Source organism: Zingiber officinale, chromosome 1B (genome assembly GCF_018446385.1).
Source record: "Zingiber officinale cultivar Zhangliang chromosome 1B, Zo_v1.1, whole genome shotgun sequence".
Classification (NCBI taxonomy): Eukaryota; Viridiplantae; Streptophyta; class Magnoliopsida; order Zingiberales; family Zingiberaceae; genus Zingiber; species Zingiber officinale.
In genome coordinates this window covers 170,272,512-170,286,267 of record NC_055986.1, presented here as the reverse complement: position 1 = coordinate 170,286,267, position 13,756 = coordinate 170,272,512, and the positions used below count along the sequence as shown (strand labels likewise).

Sequence of the window (13,756 nt, the reverse complement as noted above, 5' to 3'; positions counted from 1 at the left end):
ATTATTTTAATGCATTTAAACATAGATATAGAGAAGAGAAAAGCGACACAAATAGAATTATCATTTTTTATTATTTTGAAAAATATATGGTTAAATAAAAAGAAACGGAATACGATAGAAAAAATAATGAAATAGAATGATGTTTTTTTTTTTGTATTTAGAAATATATAGAAGAGTAAGAACTTTACTGTTTAAAAAAATGAAAAATATTATCTCATGCTAACAATTCATTCCTAATTATAAGAACCAGATGGACCTAATTAGCACAAGGAATTAAATAGGAGATGAGAAAAGAATCTCATTGATCACCTCTAGCATATGTAATCTAAAAATTATTAATAATTTTAAAAATATATCAGCTTCATCTATATATTTAAGTCATATTGCATTTTCAGATGTTTGTTAAGTAGTATTTAATATTGTCAACTCTACTAACAAAATCTTAGCTTGCGGAAGTCACAGGATCAACAAGCAAAACAGTATGACAACTCAAAATTTTAAACCATGTAATTAATTCAATTATGCATGTTAAATATACAATGCAAGAGCTCAGCTTCTAATATTATTTCCTCAGTAAGGTCAATTAAGCTGGATTTTGCATTGGGTAACTAACACCTGTTGACATCTGTTAAACAAACTACAAAAGCTACTTAAAAAATTGTTTCATGTTTCCATCTCTCACCTTGGAATATACAGAAGTTGCTTTTCTGTGAGATTATCTAACTGTGTGCTACTGCAAAGAACGGAGGGGTCATCTATTTTTTCCAGGGAACTGGTAAAATCCAATATGTTGGGCTCCCCTTCAAGTTGTCCCATTACCTCTCCACTTGATTCTGGTGTCTTTGCTTCAGACAAGAAGTCCCCCAAAGTAGCTAATGATTTGAGCTGCAAGTTAAGTGCAGCCATGGTCTTCTGGCACTCCGCAAGGCTTCCAGATGCCGGAACAATCTTATTTTCCTGTAGAGCCATTAAGTAGTTAATAAGATCGCATTTGAAATATTAGGAATCTTTTGAAGAAACTGAAAAATTATATCAAGAAGATATTGAGATATGATGGCTCTAAGAAAGAGCCAGAATTTTAAGCGCAACTATCAGGCATGAAATGCATGATAAAACAAATGTACATTACTTGTCTGCTCTTCAGTGGTTAATTTGAGTTTGCAAACAGCTGCAAATCATCTTGCCTTTTCCTAGATAATTCATCTTCCAGTGTATAACACCTTGATTCAAATTCACCAGCCAATTCCTTCTCACCCTCCATTTGTTTATCCAGAATATGCACCTTCTCTTGCAGGGTCTGTACTTCCATCTGTTCTAACTCCAGTTGCACAACTAGTTCTATTTTCTTAGCCTCTGGAAGATCTGCATCAAACTCACAATCTCCAGACAATGAGGTATCCTCTCTAACTTCTCCATATGGTAAATCTGCCATTGCATTAATGACTTTGGTAATTGGATGATTTGCTGCAAGCTGTGCACCAAACACCTCAGATTTCCTTTCAGTTGGATCAAACCTCTCATGTAGTTTTGAAGGTTCAAAGGTTTTTGATTCAACCTGCCAATTCAATTCCTTTTTCTTTGAGTCAAAGGTATCCATGTTCAGATATATACATGCACTCCCATTAGGTATTCTCTTCTCTTCATCTTCTTCTAACAAATTAATCTTCTCTGACTTGGTACTTTCCCAGTATGCATATTTATTCTCAAGTTCATTTTCCTTCTGTTCCAAGTCCACTGGTTCAGCATTCTGACATCTGCTGGCGAGTTTTGCAATTAATGGCTCTTCTACCTCAACTTCTCCTTCTAATAATTCTACTCTATGTTTTAAATTCATGATTTCCTTGTATGCAGCTTCATGCTCAAGTTCCATCCTCTTTCGATTCGCCTCTAATATTTCTAGTTTTATCTCTAGAGTGTTCTTCTCACCACTAACTAAACTGAGTTGCCCGTGTAATTCAGCCAATTCATTCTCGACTACTACACACTGATTGCAAGAAATTTCTAGCTGGCTGTTGGCTTCAGCTAAAGTCGTCTTTAGTACTTCTTTTTCATCTGTCATTTTCTCAATCTTCTCTTCCAGCATGGCTATCTTACTAGAAGATATCTGTCTTAGATTCCCAAGATCTATATCAGCTTCATGCTCCAAACTAGAACTTCCATAGTCAGCTTCAGTTAATGCAGCAAACCTCTCCATCTCAAGGAAGTCATCCATCAGGTCAATTTCCACTGGGCTATTAATATTTTTGATAGTTTGATTTTCATTTCTGAACTGATCGAGCTCAGAAATTAAAGCGGACGCCCATGAATCTGGAATGCTTAGCTCATTGTCCAGACTAAACAATTTTTCAGCACTATCAGACTGGCTATCTGTAAGAGACTCTCCATACAAGGAATTACAGATGAGCCTGGAATCATTAAGCAATGATGATTTAGGTGTCCTAGCACGCAAGCTTCTGCATTCAGCTTCAAGCTTTCTCACCTTTTTAATGCTCTCCAAATGCTGTTTACTAGACGTTTCTGCAGCTCTGATACTGAGTTCCATATCTAGTGTTCGGGTATCGAAATCCTCATTTAAAGAAACCAATTCACATTTCAATGAAGCATTTTCTTTCTCAAGAATCTCAATTTTTAAGCAAAGCTCATGAATGAGCAGGGAGTCAGTCTTTGTTTTAGCTTCCAGCTGAGATTGGAGCTCAGTTAGACAGGTTTCAAGTCGAGATTTCTGTGACTTCCATTCAGAGGCTTTCTTGATGATGGCCTCCTGGATTCTTTCCTCTTGTTCTTCCCTTGATTGCCGAAGTTGCCTGACACATTCTTTGAGGGCATCATCAACATGGCCAAGTCTTTCCTCAAGGGAAGTGTTCATCTGTATTGCATCTTTGAGCTGCTGCTTTATAGATATTACTTCCTTTTTGGACGTCTCCCACCCTAGCAAGGTAATTGAAATTTCATAAATGTTTTGATTAGCTCATGCACTGGTAAACATTACTAGTCATCTTACTATATATAGCTTGAACAACAACATGAATGGAACTTCTGGTCTTAAATATTTACCTGTTATTTTCCTGAAAAACAAGTTCCATCTATTTAACTGAGGTTTTATTTAACAGTCTACTAATTATTGCATCAATATCAAAGATTGTTGAAATTGTTAAGAAATGACTAAAAAGCAAAAGAACTATTACAACACAGAAATTTATCACACAATTGTCAAGTACATGCCAATTGCATACTATATGTCAAGCACACATCAAAGACATGACTTGAAATTGACACATTTGAACACCAACCTCAATTAGTTTCCTTTGTGCCAAACACAATGGTATTATTCTCTTTCTATATTAAATGTGCTAAAAGTTAATTGACTAACCATTTATCCTTGAAACATCAAGATATTAGGTAATAAATCAATTTTTATATTTATATGCTTAATATTGTCCCTTCGAATACTTCATTTGACAGGCCAAAAACCCAACACATGCATTGATGAGATAATATTTTTTGAAGGGTGATTATTTAAAATACCCTAAACCTCCAAAAAAAAATTTCAAAACTATCCAAAAGTTTCACTGATTTCTAATCAATATCTAAACATTTTAAGTTGTTTCAAGCCATCCAATTATTCATATAACATTTTTAATTTTAATAGTTATTTTCCGTTCATTTGAACAACAATTCCAATTTTTTTTCTATACAAATAAGCATATCATCATTAGATGGCAATTTATTTTTTGAATGAAGAAACTATTTCAAGTAAAAATAAATAAATAATATTTTCCAATTATAAATATTATTTTAATGAGAAAAGAGGTTTAACAAATAAAAAATTTACAAGATTGCCGCATAAATTTAAAATTGTTTAAGAAGTTGGGGCATTGACTGAACGCAACTGAAACGCTTTGAAGGTTTGAAAAACAAAGATTAAAAGTTTAGGATATGAATATTAATCAACCATTTTTTAATGAATGAAGTTTGGAATATTTATATTAATTAACCATTTTTCATACAAGCAGGATTTGAGCACTGTTAAGAAAGATATCAACCTATTGTACAAAAGGCTTATATTCCGTAGGAAATAAATGCAACTACATAGGAGTATCAGAAACCTATAGTCTGTAGCTTCATCTTATATGTGGGAATATAAGAAATTAGGCAAAGCTACAACATACAACCTGCAGTAGTAAAAAGGAATTTATATAAAGATCATCTTTTAGTGGATTGAACAACTTTCACACAACATTGCCTACCATGATTTTTTTCCATGTTAAGAAGCATGAGCACTATATTTGGGCTGGGCAGTCAGTAGTGGTGCAAGGAGTGAGGTGAGATGATTATTCACACTAGTTCCTGATTATCCATCTAAAAAGAGTTCACTAGTTTCAGCTGAAATGCTTCAAATGATTGCACATTAAGGTACTTGGATAAGGAGGGAAAATTACCTAAAAGGGCTTCTTCAGCAACTTTTGCATGCTGCTTGACCAATTCCTCTTTAGCACATATACTTTCAAGAGAAGCAGATAGTTTCTCGGCGAGGTGCTTTGCAATTCCATCTACTTGTAAATTATTGTTTGGATCATTTGACAATTGGGCAAGGTTTGTTGAAGAACCAACTAGAGATTCCCTTGCTACCTCCTGCAATTCGTTTTCCAGATATTTATTCAACTTCCATATAATTTGAATAATTAAAGTGTCTACACATCCTGAGATGTAAGGATCAGGATCATAAGACACTGCTTGAATGCAGATAAGACTATAGCAACAATTGAGTACATTTAGACATAACTCGCACCACCAAGACAATATCTGCTTTATGACATGGGTGATGAGCTAGACACAAAATAAACTTTCTAATTGTAAGCGAGAAGCCACATATCCCTCGATGTGGTAATGCACTAGGCACCTCTTCACATTTAGTTACCAAGTCCCAAGTATGCAAAGATTAGCCACAAAGACTCATTAAAAGCTGTATAGTAATTTCCCCTTTCTCTATTTGCTCAGGAATAGTTACAGAGAGATCCATTTTATGAAATAATTCGCTAACTTGTGACCCATCTTAGCAAACCAAAGCATCATTTACATCGACTTTCAAACACTCCATAATTGCATTCTACAGAAGCCAAAACAAAAAAAACAAAGGAAACAATCCTTAACCACATGCTCCACTGAACTTGACAAGTGAGCCATATGCATGAAGAAGACACGCGAAAAAAGGTCATTTCTTGTCTGCATACCGCAGGAGTGAGAGACGAAAGTTTGAGCAGAGAATTAGGAAATGGTAAAAACGGCACCAAAGATGGGCCATAATGAATGAATGCCATTTACTATGAGCATATAAATACAATTCTAAAATTGTTGTAGTGCTTCAAGAAGAATACTCGAACGAAAAAAAAAAAAAAAAAAAAAAACAATTTGACCTGTTTATCCAAGTACTCAGTGGAAAACAACGATCCGGAGCTCTCCGTCTCGCCAGGGTTCATCTTCAACACTATTTCAGTGAGTCCTCACATAAACTCGAAGCCGGAACAACGTGCCCCCAAACCCATCAAATCTCGCCTCCCACACTTCGCCGAGAATGCAATCTCTCATCGACAGAGAGCGGGAGTCTAAAGAGAAAAAATAAGGAAAAAGAGGAGGAAAGCAACTCAAGTTGCGAAGCCTCGATAAGGTTTTAGAAGGCGAAAGCGAGGAAGGAGGAAGGAGACAACGAAGGGAGGACATAGCAGCGGAGATGCTGGGCGAGGGCGATCCGCTCCTTGATACAGAGACATCATACAGCGAAATCAGGTCACAGCCCTATGGGATTCTCCCACGTGGAAGTAAAGTAACGAAACAGACGACTGGTTTTTCCTGTGATCTGATTGAGTTTGACAGCGGATGCAGCAGACTAAGGGAGTCGAAGTTAATTTTGAATTCGAGTTGGGCTTTCCTTTTTTAACCAAAAGGCTGTTGCTGTGTGGTAACGGACCACGGTTCACCGAGCAGTGATGGTTCGATTGTCTGCAAGTTGAATTTCAGAAGAAAATATAAAATTCGATCTCACCCTGCCGTCCGAGAAGCTTGCTTGCTTAAACAATAGAGCAGGCTAGTTCTTTAATAAAGTGCTGATTCGCCGATTCCAATAAGCAATATTGAAGTTTAGCATGCGGATGCTCAAAAAAGATGATATCCACTCTATAATTCGATATTTACCATTCGATAAGCCTGGTAGAACGGTACCGAAAAAATAATGAAATTTTCTTTTTTAAAAATGATGATGATAATAAGGCATTCGAAAAGGTTACTTGTGGCAACAATAAGTCCTCTAAATTCCTAATCGAAGCTGAATCAACTTCAAGGTAACGAATGAAACAAAAAAGATAAAACATATAAAAGAATTGAATAAAGTTTTTTTTTTTCCTTACCAAGGAGTCAAGATGTTAGTTCCCCATTGAACTCACTCTCCCACTAATCTATTTTACTTACAATTATGAGTTCCTCATAGATTCTACTTCCAGAAATATTGTGGTAATTACATTGATGAAACCACTATTGTTCAATGGCCCATATGGATCTAGAAAGCAAAATCTCCTTCATCTCCACTGCTTAAAGATCCACCTGCCTCACCATAATCTTCATCGCCATCCTCGTCGCCCTCGGCAATCAACTCCAACAGCCCCTGTTCCTCTTCATTCTCAAGATTGAAATCTGCATCTTCATCTAGTTCATCTGCACTGTCAACATCCTCATCTTCCTCGTCGTTGCTCGTGCCTTCTGAGTCACTATCTTCACCTGCATCGAACTCGGCTTCTAATATAGCGTCCACGTCTGCATCAGATTCATCATTTTCTTCATCCTCATCATCAGTTTCACCTCCATCGTCAGGGTCAGAATCATCATCAGTTGGTTTCCTCCTCCCAATTTCAAAGAGCCTTGCAGAGGAGACCACCTCATCATGATCATCCATTGCGACAACCCCAACAAAGGTGTCAGTGTTGTCAGTGGCAAAGTCGAGTATGCAACGGTCAACTTGGACAGTTGCAATGTCAGTATAGTTCATTGCGTCAATGGTGCGGAAGGCTGGAAACAGTGGGTGTCGGACACGACGAGTATTAATAGCTGATGTAACATCTTCAAGGTTGCGCCTAAGAGTTGCATATATGACATCTCCACCACCATTGAATGTAATTACCGTCTGGTCCAGAGAGGGCACTGTTCTCAAAAGCTTGAATTTCCGAAGATCCCACACCTCAGAATTTATAATAATCTACATATCATCAGAGCATATGTCAATAAAAAAGGAAGTGTGAAGAAATACATGTGCATAAATTCTACAATGCGCAATAACTAATTGTTTGATACTTTGATCCACATTCATAAAGTATAGAAGGTCATATCAATCTCAAATTTTTTTCTTTTCGCCAATGCTATTTTCAATCTACATATCGCAAGGACGCAATTTACCAAGACATTCAATGCTGGATGGATTACCTAACACAAAAGTACAGAAAAATAACACGGAAAATAAGAAAGTTATTTATACATATACTGAAATTTGTGTGTGAACAATTGTGTGTGCAAGGTAAAAGTAATGTTTGATTGCAATCATAATCTCAACAAATTGCAAATTATACCTCAGGATTAACATAACCGGCACCATTAGCTGAGTCTAAAATAACTGCCATACCAAAACGGTTGTTGCTCAAAGTAGCAGAAATAATTGATTTCCGGCTATAGGGTATGAAAGTGACAATATGAAGAACACCTAATGCATACTGGGCCAAATCATGCAGATAGCGCTCAACAGGTGGCGCCTGCATATAGAAAAGAAGCCATAATCAGATAAATACAACCAAGGAAATAAAATTTCACTGACCAGACAAAGGAAAGGAGCTGCTTGGACCTGACACAACTCCAACATGGTTATATGACCATTATTTGCCAAAAATTTATCAACTGGAGGCCAACGAACTTTTACAAAAGCATGTCCTAGCTTCCTATCACGTTGTATCTGAAGAAACACTGCATCCATAGACTCATTGCTGATGTCAAGTGGTTTATATGCAGCCCTTGCACTTGGAGCATTTCGTGCCATAGTTTTATTACTTTTATTTGGACGAAGAGAATCTACAAGCAAGAGAAGATGGGCTCTAAAATATTGCCGTAATGCAACACAGGTATGATAAGCAATCTGCTTTTCCAATGCACTAAGTACTTCTGCTCGATCATTTCTGAGAACTGTGTCAGATATCACTGGCGTGCTAGAATTCCCACCCATTCGAACTGTGGCAGCACTGTGCAAGAGATTTAACATTTTCTGCAAGCCATCCTGTGCGCCAAAGGCATCCAGAACTGCTCTGAACACAAAAGCAGCAGCAAAAAAGATAGCTGCATTTTTTCTAGCTTGGTCTTGGGGACATAACAGAAGCTGAAGAGCTAACTCAACCACCTTACCCACCACATCAGATGGAAGCGCACAGACACGTTCCATAATACCCTGCAAAAATATATCATTAAATGACTTGATAAAGCAAACATGGATGGTGCACTTAGTAAGAATTGAAAAAGGAGAGAATTGTTCTCCACTTAATGTGCTTCACTAGTACCTGGAGAGAACCAATGGTAAATAAGCATGATGAAAGACCAAAGTAAGTCTGCAAAACTCTAGGGACAGAAAGAAGTTTTTGCATTCCACCACGATCAACAAATAATGCAGCAAATTTGCGATGGGCAGCTAAGGCACATATAAGTTTGAGCACTTCTGGCAGTAAAGCTAAACGACTCGGTTTTTCTTCGAAGCTCTTTTGCAACAAGGCAAGGCAGACATCAACACCCTTTTCATGTAGAATAGGACCAAAAGCTTCAACATATTCTCCCAGAGTTTCAAGGCACTGAATGCAATATTTTTGTCTAAGTCTTGCCAGAATCACTTTATCCAAGATGATTATATCTAAGGGCTGTTCATCCTCTTCCACTTCTGTAGCCTTGGATGCCATTAAATTATCATCAATTTGACATTCACTCCTAAACCAGAAAAAAATTGTAATTAGCCAACAAAAAAAAGAATTACATGTGCACAGCAAACCAAAAAATAATAATAAAAAATAAGTGTTTAGATGTGCTGAATAGATTAAGAGGCTACTTAATTACCTTGAGACCTCTGTAGCAATAGCAGCATCAACCACAGTAGATGCAGCTGCAGTAGCAGCTGAAATGGCAGCTTCTTCATCGTTTGTATTTTCCCATGACTAGATAACAAATGAGTAACATTAGTGTATGAAAATGATAAAGCAAGATGATCATGTGAAAGTTACCTCTACTGCAGCAGTCTTCACAAGTTCAGCTGCAGCATCTCCTGCTGCTTTTATTGCTTCTGGAGGAGCATTAGCAGCTCTTGCTTCAGCTTCAGCAGCTCCAATTGCTTTCTTTACTATTTCAGATATATCTTTTGAGCCAATATTACAGTCCATCAAACGGTCATCTTCCTCCTCTCCAGAAACCAAACCTTCGCAGTCAAGCCTACTTGGCATGTTCTTAAGATCAACAGATTTTTTGGCCTCTTCATGGATTAGGAAATTTCTGTCCCTGCCAATTCTACCACTCCCACCAACTCGTAGTCCAGAATCAGGTGATGCCAATATCCTGTCAGTATCTGAATTACCTTCAGTAACCTTTGTTTTTGTTCTACTCCTTTGTAGACCCTTGATGATCCTTCGCTTGGACAAGTCATCCCTCATACTTTCAGGATCATCATCTCTAACTGATCTTGCAGCAATAAGCCTTTCAGCATATTTTGACCTCCCATCAAGCAAGTTCTTATCCTGCCATTCGGTGAGATCATCATTTTCCTCAGCCACCTCATATGCACCACCAACCATTGTTGATGAATCAGTTAGCTCAGAATTCAGTGAATCTCCACTCCAGTATTTGCCTGAATCCACTTGCCTGGTTCCTCTTTCACAATCCTGATTAACATATAAATCATCTGACATCCCTTGATCTGAAACTCTTGGTACTTCCAAACAAGGATCTGAGCACTCCCGTGATCTGAGTCTATTTTCTTCTCGACCTCTAACATGGGTAGAAACTGAACCATGCCTAGTAGATTCAGCTGGATATGTGACATTTTTTTGACCAGGATAGGCATCTCCAAGTACCTGTGTACGTAAATAGCGCATGAACTTTGCTGACAAACCTGATGTTAAGATGTCTTCAACAATTGGACCACCACTGTTACAATCAGCACTCTCATAAAACAGTGCACAACAAAGTAAAACATAGAAGATGAATCAAACAAGATAAAATAATTTCGCTATACCTGACCAATGCTATAGCGAGAAGTCCTGTAGCATAAGTTGTCAACAATTCTGATTCTGTTGGCGTATCATCTCCAAATCCACCCTTTTGTCTACATCCGTCACTTGAGACCAAATTGTCATCCGTCAACCAGGTTTTAATGTTATCCAAGACAACATCATCAAAAACATGTGGGTACTTCAAATGGTTTTATTGGTGCAGCATAACAAAAAAAGTGGTGTCAGCAGAAAAAACACACTTATTAACAAGTATAATATATATGTTAGCTTACGATCCAACTTGAAGATAAACTAAGAATCAGCCTTGCAGCAGCTGCACGAACAGCAACAGAGTATCTGTTTTCTGATAAAAATTTGGATGATATGGCATCATAAAAATCTTCATTGTCCTGAAAATGGCATGGCATGGCATGGCATTAGTGGAATGGCCTCCAGATAATAAGATTCATGTTCAACTAACTTGAAAGTGCATCTGTTCTGGAATACCTGCACTAAGTTAACCAACCTCGCAATAGTGTGAGAAGAGCGGCCATTGCTCAAGGATGAAGTTGTAGATTCCTCAAGGTATCTGTAAAATATAGCAAAAAAGGAAAACAACCAAACTGAGGGGAAGATGATAGGCTAAAATATGCATGTCAGAGACCATAGGAAAAGAGTGGGAAAAAAAATCAACTTATCATACTACATGCAGCAACTTAAATATTCTGGAAAAAAAAACTACTAATCGTGATAACCAGTAAACCAAAGGGAAATGGCAGAACAGGCAGATGAAATACTGGATTAAACCAAAGGGAAATGGTAGAACAGGCAGATGAAATACTGGATTAAACCAAAGGGAAATGGTAGAACAGGCAGATGAAATACTGGATTTACCCTAACGCTAGTTAATTCCTGGTGCGCAATACAAGGTATCCAACAAAGGAAAGAAACACAAAAAGAGTCTTCGTCATTACCAATAAATATATTCCATTGTTCCCAAATTGTTTTTCCGTAGGTTCAGTTCATGTCATTGACACTCCATAAACTTAAGAAGCGTAGTTTATTTACTTCGATAATGTCAAATGGTTGGAATTACATTTAACAAACTCAATAATGAAAAAATCTCAGAAATTTGTTGGTTGACGTCAACGTGTGGAGAGAAAGAAATCAAATTTCTCTTACACAGCAAAATACGGTTATTCAATTAAAGAACGTAAAAAGGTCATAAAAATCACGGAACTTTCACGACAACAATCCCTTTTTAATCCCCCAAACCAGCCCAGTCCCATTACCGGCGCATTCCAAACAAGGACTCGCTTTCATTCCATGATCTATTAGAATCCTCGGTTACGAGAAAGCAGGGAACGAGAGACAGCAAACCTCGATTCTTGAGCCTCCAGCATCGAAGCGAGGGCATAGAGTAGCTTAGGGTTAGGATTCTCAAGAGTGTCGAGGAGCTTATCCATCAGCTTCTGCGCCCTGGCGACCAGCGCCTCCTCGTCCTCTTCGCTTTCCACCTTCCTCTCCTCCGATTCCGCCGGCGCGTCCGCCATCGCCATGTCCTCCGCTGACGCCGATCGCGCCGCCTCCATCAGGGGCACCTAACTCCTCTTTAGGCGGCCCACCTTCCCTAGTCGATGACGTCGTCAATCGTACTGCGATCGGGATCGCCAGAGGCGAGGCCGGCGAACGAAATGGAGGATCGCAATTATTGATCTCGGAGAAAGAGAGAGAGAAACGGAGAGGGCGAAGGAAACACAATGGCTCTGTGAATGTTTGTATCTTAAACCTACCGGCCAGAGTTGTGGTAATCCGTCGGAACCGATTAAGCGCCATCGACGATGCTGCGGTAGCTTTTTGCCTATGCGATGGCCCAGTAAGACATCGACGCGAGTGTAATCAATGACCAGAACACTGCCTCGTGATTGATCCAAAATGTAGACCCCACTGCGGGTCCCACACAAAACCATGCCCGTGGCGCATAGGTCAGCGCCATAGCCGTCTGGTAAAGGATGTACAACTCTGAACCCCGAATTTGAAGGAGACGCGACCCTGAAGCATCTAAAGAATTGGACCAAGTGAGCCTAAAGTTAGGGCCCAAACCCGGCCAACCTTCACGCAACGTCATTATTATTATTTAAAAAATTAAAATTAAAAAAAAAATCGCGAGCAATTGAAATTTGTCGTAGCACAAGTGATCTGCCATTCTACATGATCATTTCCTTTGGATTCTAATCATGATAAGTAAGCCCTTTGTAATAGTGATTATGTTACGGGACTAAAGAAATAGGATTTGATTAAAAAATAGACAAACTTAGAGAAACAATCCAAAATAAAAAAATAGAAATTTTATTTAATAACAAAAGATAGTCTTTAACATCAATTAAACAGAGTTTCATATTGATCCAAAATCATAATTTGTAAAAGATAAAAATTATATAAAACAACCTAAATAGAAAAAAAAAAATAAAAAAATAATTAAAAATAATAATTTACTAAAAATATTAAAAAAGATTCAATAAATTATCTTATATAATTTGCTTCGGATTGAAAAAAAAACTAGTCCTCGAGTTAAAATAGTTTCATGTATTAGTTCAGAAAGAAAACCATTTTGCATTAACTTTGTAAAATTTTGTGGTAGCTGATCCTGGGAAAGGCTAACCCCACTAAATAAAGTTTCATATCGGTCATCAAAATAAATTGAGATTTCACATCTGCTATAATTCTTGATAAGGATATTCTTCACCCCCGGGGCTACGGTGCACCCACCAAGTCTTCCTGCCCCTCGGTCCACCCGTCCTATTAGGATTTCCTTACCTAGGTCTTCTGGTAGTCCGAACTTTGATACCAATTGTAGGATCGAAAAGAATTTAGATATCTCCACAATGATATAATATTGTCCACTTTAAGCCTAAACCCTCATGATTTTATTAATGCTGTCCGCTGCGAGCGCTTCCCAATTTAGTCTGGTGGCCAGTGGGAAACTTCCGTGGGGTTGGGCCAGTTACCCCAGGCTCAACGTTACCCAGTCTGGTTAATCAATTTTTTTTTATAAGGATGTTCTCCTCCTTCAAATGGGCATGCAACCAAGGGATGTTAGATGTTTGGGCTACTCGGCGCAAGTACTTTCTGATTTATCCTGGTAGCCGATGGAAAACTTCTATGGGACCAGTTCGATCACTTCAAGCTTAATGTTACACCGTCTGATTTTTTTTTTTTTTTTATAAGGATGTTCTTCAACTTCATAGCACAATGAATTATCCTCATGTGGTGGAAGAATTCTAATGCCTCTAGACCTTGTCGAGCTATAACCTATATTCTGGGTAGTGGGTAGTATTCCACGCAACTAGATTTGTGATTGTACTTTTGAAATTCATACAAGTTGGATAAGGTGGACTGACTAGAGGAGGGTGAATAATCTGTAATTTGAAATTCAATTTCTCTTGCTACTTATTTAGCAAGGACACACTTAATTAATTAGAAAC

The 13,756-nt window shown here is 37.9% G+C and overlaps 2 protein-coding genes across 2 annotated transcripts; both read right to left on the bottom strand.

Annotated features, from left to right (window-relative positions):
• Positions 1-482: 482 nt before the first annotated feature.
• LOC121991815 (filament-like plant protein) lies at positions 483-5,697 on the bottom strand. The gene is made up of 4 exons (XM_042545860.1): positions 5,415-5,697; positions 4,440-4,632; positions 1,130-2,928; positions 483-957 (listed from the first exon to the last, which is right to left on the bottom strand). Exons 1-3 carry the CDS (start codon positions 5,475-5,477, stop codon positions 1,148-1,150), a joined length of 2,037 nt encoding a protein of 678 aa, XP_042401794.1. The 5' UTR covers positions 5,478-5,697; the 3' UTR covers positions 483-957; positions 1,130-1,147.
• Positions 5,698-6,374: 677 nt separating this feature from the next.
• On the bottom strand, positions 6,375-12,038 carry LOC122045137 (DDB1- and CUL4-associated factor homolog 1-like). The gene is made up of 11 exons (XM_042605220.1): positions 11,652-12,038; positions 10,779-10,860; positions 10,565-10,681; positions 10,295-10,470; positions 9,291-10,206; positions 9,127-9,224; positions 8,583-9,000; positions 7,880-8,473; positions 7,611-7,790; positions 7,441-7,467; positions 6,375-7,243 (listed from the first exon to the last, which is right to left on the bottom strand). The coding sequence occupies exons 1-11, from the start codon at positions 11,861-11,863 to the stop codon at positions 6,551-6,553; spliced, it is 3,513 nt and encodes a 1,170-aa protein (XP_042461154.1). The 5' UTR covers positions 11,864-12,038; the 3' UTR covers positions 6,375-6,550.
• Between the last annotated feature and the right edge of the window lie 1,718 nt (positions 12,039-13,756).

Bases quoted from the DNA above. Each gene is read 5' to 3' on its own strand.
- LOC121991815 (XM_042545860.1), bottom strand. From the start codon at position 5,477: ATGAACCCTGGCGAGACGGAGAGCTCCGGATCGTTGTTTTCCACTGAG. The intron at 4,633-5,414 runs GTCAAATTGTTT...AACGAATTGCAG, and splicing joins CTGAGTACTTGGATAAACAG to GAGGTAGCAAGGGAATCTCT. The intron at 2,929-4,439 runs GTAATTTTCCCT...TTACCTTGCTAG, and splicing joins TGCTGAAGAAGCCCTTTTAG to GGTGGGAGACGTCCAAAAAG.
- LOC122045137 (XM_042605220.1), bottom strand. From the start codon at position 11,863: ATGGAGGCGGCGCGATCGGCGTCAGCGGAGGACATGGCGATGGCGGAC. The intron at 10,207-10,294 runs GTATAGCGAAAT...TGATTGTAACAG, and splicing joins CTCGCTATAGCATTGGTCAG to TGGTGGTCCAATTGTTGAAG. The intron at 7,468-7,610 runs GTATAATTTGCA...CTTTTGTGTTAG, and splicing joins CCGGTTATGTTAATCCTGAG to GTAATCCATCCAGCATTGAA.